A 7500-nucleotide genomic window follows, 5' to 3' on the forward strand; every position below is an offset into this window, starting at 1 on the left:
CAACCGTATTAATGTGATGACCTACACGTTGACTGCTAACAACCATATTACTGTGATGACCTACATGTTGACTGCTAACAACCGTATTAATGTGATGACCTACACGTTGACTGCTAACAACCGTATTAATGTGATGACCTACATGTTGACTGCTAACAACCGTATTAATGTGATGACCTACATGTTGACTGCTAACAACCGTATTAATGTGATGACCTACACGTTGACTGCTAACAACCGTAATAATGTGATGACCTACACGTTGACTGCTAACAACCGTATTAATGTGATGACCTACATGTTGACTGCTAACAACCATATTAATGTGATGACCTACATGTTGACTGCTAACAACCGTATTACTGTGATGACCTACATGTTGACTGCTGACAACCGTATTACTGTGATGACCTACATGTTGACTGCTGACAACCATATTAATGTGATGACACGTTGACTTAACAACCGTATTAATGTGATGACCTACATGTTGACTGCTAACAACCGTATTAATGTGATGACCTACACGTTGACTGCTAACAACCATATTAATGTGATGACCTACATGTTGACTGCTAACAACCGTATTAATGTGATGACCTACACGTTGACTGCTAACAACCGTATTAATGTGATGACCTACACGTTGACTGCAAACAACCGTATTAATGTGATGACCTACACGTTGACTGCTAACAACCGTATTAATGTGATGACCTACATGTTGACTGCTAACAACCATATTACTGTGATGACCTACATGTTGACTGCTAACAACCGTATTAATGTGATGACCTACACGTTGACTGCTAACAACCGTATTAATGTGATGACCTACATGTTGACTGCTAACAACCGTATTAATGTGATGACCTACACGTTGACTGCTAACAACCGTATTAATGTGATGACCTACATGTTGACTGCTAACAACCGTATTACTGTGATGACCTACATGTTGACTGCTGACAACCGTATTACTGTGATGACCTACATGTTGACTGCTGACAACCATATTAATGTGATGACCTATACGTTGACTGCTAACAACCATATTAATGTGATGACCTACATGTTGACTGCTAACAACCGTATTAATGTGATGACCTACATGTTGACTGCTAACAACCGTATTAATGTGATGACCTACATGTTGACTGCTAACAACCGTATTACTGTGATGACCTACATGTTGACTGCTAACAACCGTATTAATGTGATGACCTACATGTTGACTGCTAACAACGGTATTAATGTGATGACCTACATGTTGACTGCTAACAACCGTATTAATGTGATGACCTACATGTTGACTGCTAACAACGGTATTAATGTGATGACCTACACGTTGACTGCTAACAACCGTATTAATGTGATGACCTACATGTTGACTGCTAACAACCGTATTACTGTGATGACCTACATGTTGACTCCTAACAACCGTATTAATGTGATGACCTACACGTTGACTGCTAACAATGGTATTAATGTGATGACCTACACGTTGACTGCTAACAACCGTAATAATGTGATGACCTACACGTTGACTGCTAACAACCGTATTAATGTGATGACCTACATGTTGACTGCTAACAACCATATTAATTCTTTTTTATTTTTTTATTGAACCGTTATTTAACTAGGCAAGTCAGTTAAGAACTAATTGATATTTACAATGACGGTCTAGCGGCTGGGATTAAAAGATAAAATATAGGACAAAACACACATCACGACAAGAGAGACAACACAACATAGAGACCTAAGACAATAACATAGCATGGCAACAACACATGACAACACAGCATGGCAGCAACACATGACAACACAGCATGGTAGCAGCACAACATGGTAGCAGCATAAAACATGGTACAAACATTATTGGGCACAGACACCAGCACAAAGGGCAAGAAGGTCGAGACAACAATACATGTGATTACCTACCTGCTGACTGATAACAACCTTATTACTGTGATTACCCGGGGGAGATGATTTCTGCAGCGAGGACAGTTTTTTGGAGATCACCATTCCATTACTTGGTGTTCAGACATCTCTCATAGAGCTGTCAGGAGGTTTGTAAAAACAGTTAACTGTCAACCTATGAGAGCAATGATAAACTGCTGCTCTCTGGTTCACTGAAACACTCAGACAATGATAAACTGCTGCTCTCTGGTTCACTGAAACACTCAGACAATGATAAACTGCTGCTCTCTGGTTGACTGAAACACTCAGACAATGATAAACTGCTGCTCTCTGGTTCACTGAAACACTCAGACAATGATAAACTGCTACTATCTGGTTCACTGAAACACTCAGACAATGATAAACTGCTGCTCTCTGGTATTACTGAAACACTCAGACAATGATAAACTGCTGCTCTCTGGTTCACTGAAACACTCAGACAATGATAAACTGCTACTATCTGATTCACTGAAACACTCAGACAATGATAAACTGCTACTATCTGATTCACTGAAACACTCAGACAATGATAAACTGCTACTATCTGATTCACTGAAACACTCAGACAATGATAAACTGCTGCTCTCTGGTTCACTGAAACACTCAGACAATGATAAACTGCTACTATCTGATTCACTGAAACACTCAGACAATGATAAACTGCTACTATCTGGTTCACTGAAACACTCAGACAATGATAAACTGCTATTCTCTGGTATTACTGAAACACTCAGACAATGATAAACTGCTACTCTCTGGTATTACTGAAACACTCAGACAATGATAAACTGCTGCTCTGGTTCACTGAAACACTCAGACAATGCACTCTCAGGCTCAATACACAAAGTGATAATATTACACTGAAACGATTCAAACGACAACTCTTCACAATCCTGATGAGATTGAGACAGAAATGTGTGTCATCTGTGGAGCCTCAACATACAGTATTTCTGTGGAGCCTCAACATACAGTATTTCTGTGGAGCCTCAACATACAGTATTTCTGTGGAGCCTCAACATACAGTATTTCTGTGGAGCCTCAACATACGGTATTTCTGTGGAGCCTCAACATACAGTATTTCTGTGGAGCCTCAACATACAGTATTTCTGTGGAGCCTCAACATACAGTATTTCTGTGGAGCCTCAACATACAGTATTTCTGTGGAGCCTCAACATACAGTATTTCTGTGGAGCCTCAACATACAGTATTTCTGTGGAGCCTCAACATACAGTATTTCTGTGGAGTCTCAACATCACTGGTGTGCTGGAGGTTATTGTCATTGCATACAACATACGGTATTTCTCCATGTACCTGGATATACGAGAACTGTCCTGTGTCAGTGGTACGTTTATCATCTGTTATAACACAAATCTGACAACGGTTTGATAGGTTGAATTTATTTGATAGTTAAAAGTAGTAGGCTGAGACAAATGTCTTTCTGTTCTTCCTGTTTGCATCCTGGTCCTCAACGCCACCCCCGTCCTCTTAGTCTTCTACAGTATAAACAGGTGGAGAAGTACACGTCTTTCAATCAATCAGTTTATCAATCAACCAACTAACTAATCAATTATCTCTGTCTTGTACAGTATAAACAGGTGGAGAAGTACACGTCTTTCAATCAATCAGTTTATCAATCAACCAACTAACTAATCAATTATCTCTGTCTTGTACAGTATAAACAGGTGGAGAAGTACATGTCTTTCAATCAATCAGTTTATCAATCAACCAACCAACTAATCAATTATCTCTGTCTTGTACAGTATAAACAGGTGGAGAAGTACATGTCTTTCAATCAATCAATCAACTAATCAATTATCTTTGTCTTTCAATCAGGTGGAGAAGTACATGTTTTTCAATCAGTCAATCAACTAATCAATTATCTTTGTCTTGTACAGTATAAACAGGTGGAGAAGTACATGTCTTTCAATCAATCAGTTTATCAATCAACCAACTAATCAATTATCTTTGTCTTGTACAGTATAAACAGGTGGAGAAGTACATGTTTTTCAATCAGTCAATCAACTAATCAATTATCTTTGTCTTGTACAGTATAAACAGGTGGAGAAGTACATGTTTTTCAATCAGTCAATCAACTAATCAATTATCTTTGTCTTGTACAGTATAAACAGGTGGAGAAGTACATGTTTTTCAATCAGTCAATCAACTAATCAATTATCTTTGTCTTGTACAGTATAAACAGGTGGAGAAGTACATGTTTTTCAATCAGTCAATCAACTAATCAATTATCTTTGTCTTGTACAGTATAAACAGGTGGAGCAGTACATGTTTTTCAATCAGTCAATCAACTAATCAATTATCTTTGTCTTGTACAGTATAAACAGGTGGAGAAGTACATGTTTTTCAATCAGTCAATCAACTAATCAATTATCTTTGTCTTGTACAGTATAAACAGGTGAGAAGTACATGTTTTCAATCAGTCAATCAACTAATCAATTATCTTTGTCTTGTACAGTATAAACAGGTGGAGAAGTACATGTCTTTCAATCAGTCAATCAACTAATCAATTATCTTTGTCTTGTACAGTATAAACAGGTGGAGAAGTACATGTTTTTCAATCAGTCAATCAACTAATCAATTATCTTTGTCTTGTACAGTATAAACAGGTGGAGCAGTACATGTTTTTCAATCAGTCAATCAACTAATCAATTATCTTTGTCTTGTACAGTATAAACAGGTGGAGAAGTACATGTTTTTCAATCAGTCAATCAACTAATCAATTATCTTTGTCTTGTACAGTATAAACAGGTGGAGAAGTACATGTTTTTCAATCAGTCAATCAACTAATCAATTATCTTTGTCTTGTACAGTATAAACAGGTGGAGCAGTACATGTCTTTCAATCAGTCAATCAACTAATCAATTATCTTTGTCTTGTACAGTATAAACAGGTGGAGCAGTACATGTCCTTCCACAAGCTTCCTGCCGGCATGCGGCAGCGGGTCCATGACTACTATGAACATCGTTTCCAGGGCAAGATGTTTGACGAGGAGAGCATTCTGGGGGAGCTGAACGAACCGCTCAGAGAGGTCAGTGTGTGTGTGTGTGTCTCTGCGTGATCTCCACGTGACATCAGACCCATTGTCACTATAATAGTAATGACTGTCCCTGGTTCTGGTTGTGTTTTTGTGTTTTAATCTTCATCAGTGACTGCGTCACCAAATGACACAATATTCCCTTTATAGTACACTACTTCTGAACAGGGCCCACAGGGCTCTGAGCTCTGGTCAAAAAGTAATGCACTACTTCTGAACAGGGCCCACAGGGCTATCAGCTCTGGTCGAAATAGTAGTACACTACTTCTGAACAGGGCCCACAGGGCTTTCAGCTCTGGTCGAAATAGTAGTACACTACTTCTGAACAGGGCCCACAGGGCTCTGAGCTCTGGTCAAAAAGTAATGCACTACTTCTGAACAGGGCCCACAGGGCTATCAGCTCTGGTCGAAATAGTAGTACACTACTTCTGAACAGGGCCCACAGGGCTTTCAGCTCTGGTCGAAATAGTAGTACACTACTTCTGAACAGGGCCCACAGGGCTCTGAGCTCTGGTCAAAAAGTAATGCACTACTTCTGAACAGGGCCCACAGGGCTATCAGCTCTGGTCGAAATAGTAGTACACTACTTCTGAACAGGGCCCACAGGGCTATCAGCTCTGGTCGAAATAGTAGTACACTACTTCTGAACAGGGCCCACAGGGCTCTCAGCTCTGGTCGAAATAGTAGTACACTACTTCTGAACAGGGCCCACAGGGCTCTGAGCTCTGGTCGAAATAGTAGTACACTATGTAGGGAACAGGGCCCACAGGGCTCTCAGCTCTGGTCGAAATAGTAGTACACTACTTCTGAACAGGGCCCACAGGGCTCTCAGCTCTGGTCGAAATAGTAGTACACTACTTCTGAACAGGGTCCACAGGGCTCTGAGCTCTGGTCAAAAAGTAATGCACTACTTCTGAACAGGGCCCACAGGGCTCTCAGCTCTGGTCGAAATAGTAGTACACTATGTAGGGAACAGGGTGCCATTTCTGATGCAGCCAATGACTGCAGTTATTTATCACCCTGATGATGGTAGGCCTGGAACTGAAACTGATAGCAAAAAAATGCTGACTTTGTTGAGGGAGATTTCTGTTTGATATTCTGATTAGTAACCATTATCTTATTACTTAGCTGTAGCCTGTAGACTACTCTAAGACTATCCCAAGTGGCACCCTATTCCCTATTTACTAGTGAACTAGTAATCAGTATAGTACATACACCTGGCGGTAACTCCGCAGCAGAACGATTGGACAATCAGTCCAGAATCGGGCTATATTTGTTGGGCAGGTTTGCGCATGAGGCTGCTGAGGGGAGGACGGCTTATAATAATGGCTGGAATGGAGCAAATGGAATGGCATCAAACACATAGAAACCATGTGCCCGATATATTTGATACCATTCTACCTATTCCACCCCAGCCATTACCACGAGCCCCCCCTTCCCTAATTAAGGTGCCACCGGCCTCCTGTGGTGTAGCCCTAGTAAGGAAATCTCCATAGCAACTGAGGAAGCACAGCAATGCCCATACGAGGAACGCAGCATCTGTGTGTGCAGACTACGGATGTCTTGTTCAGTTTTGAGTGAAGGAACAAAGATGAGGATGACCAGAGGTAAACTTTTATCACGTAAAGATGAGGATGACCAGAGGTAAACTTTGATAGCATGAAGATGAGGATGACCAGAGGTAAACTTTTTTATCAGAGGTAAACTTTGATAGCAAAGATGAGGATGACCAGAGGTAAACTTTGATAGCATGAAGATGAGGATGACCAGAGGTAAACTTTGATAGCATAAAGATGAGGATGACCAGAGGTAAACTTTATAGCATAAAGATGAGGATGACCAGAGGTAAACTTTGATAGCATGAAGATGAGGATGACCAGAGGTAAACTTTGATAGCATGAAGATGAGGATGACCAGAGGTAAACTTTGATAGCGTAAAGATGAGGATGACCAGAGGTAAACTTTGATAGCATGAAGATGAGGATGACCAGAGGTAAACTTTGATAGCATGAAGATGAGGATGACCAGAGTTAACTTTGATAGTGTAAAGATGAGGATGACCAGAGGTAAACTTTATAGCGTAAAGATGAGGATGACCAGAGGTAAACTTTTATAGCGTAAAGATGAGGATGACCAGAGGTAAACCTTTATAGCGTAAAGATGAGGATGACCAGAGTTAACTTTGATAGCGTAAAGATGAGGATGACCAGAGGTAAACTTTTATAGCTTGTTACTGCTATAATTTATGTTTCGTTGCCCATGATGAAACATGTATGAATTCACTACTGTAAGTCACTCTGGATAAGAGCATCTTCTAAATGACTCAAATGTCAAAGGAAGCTTTTATGAGAGTTATTGACCTCACAATAAGCCCGGTTTCAGTAATTTACATAACTTTCATTACGTTGAAGCGGCAGCCTCAGCACAATAAGCCCGGTTTCAGTCATTTACATAACTTTCATTACGTTGAAGCGGCAGCCTCAGCACAA

At 40.3% G+C, this 7500-nt stretch overlaps 1 protein-coding gene across 1 annotated transcript in view; it reads left to right on the forward strand.

Moving 5' to 3' along the window:
* The window catches only part of LOC112249416 (potassium/sodium hyperpolarization-activated cyclic nucleotide-gated channel 4-like), a 31384-nt gene that overhangs the window by 8351 nt on the left and 15533 nt on the right, over positions 1 to 7500 (forward strand). Inside the window, exon 3 of the mRNA XM_042327678.1 lies at positions 4859 to 5005. Within this exon, the coding sequence (XP_042183612.1) occupies positions 4859 to 5005 (147 nt within the window). The remainder of the gene's footprint in view (positions 1 to 4858; positions 5006 to 7500) is intronic.

Source organism: Oncorhynchus tshawytscha, linkage group LG01 (assembly GCF_018296145.1).
Source record: "Oncorhynchus tshawytscha isolate Ot180627B linkage group LG01, Otsh_v2.0, whole genome shotgun sequence".
NCBI classification, from domain to species: Eukaryota; Metazoa; Chordata; class Actinopteri; order Salmoniformes; family Salmonidae; genus Oncorhynchus; species Oncorhynchus tshawytscha.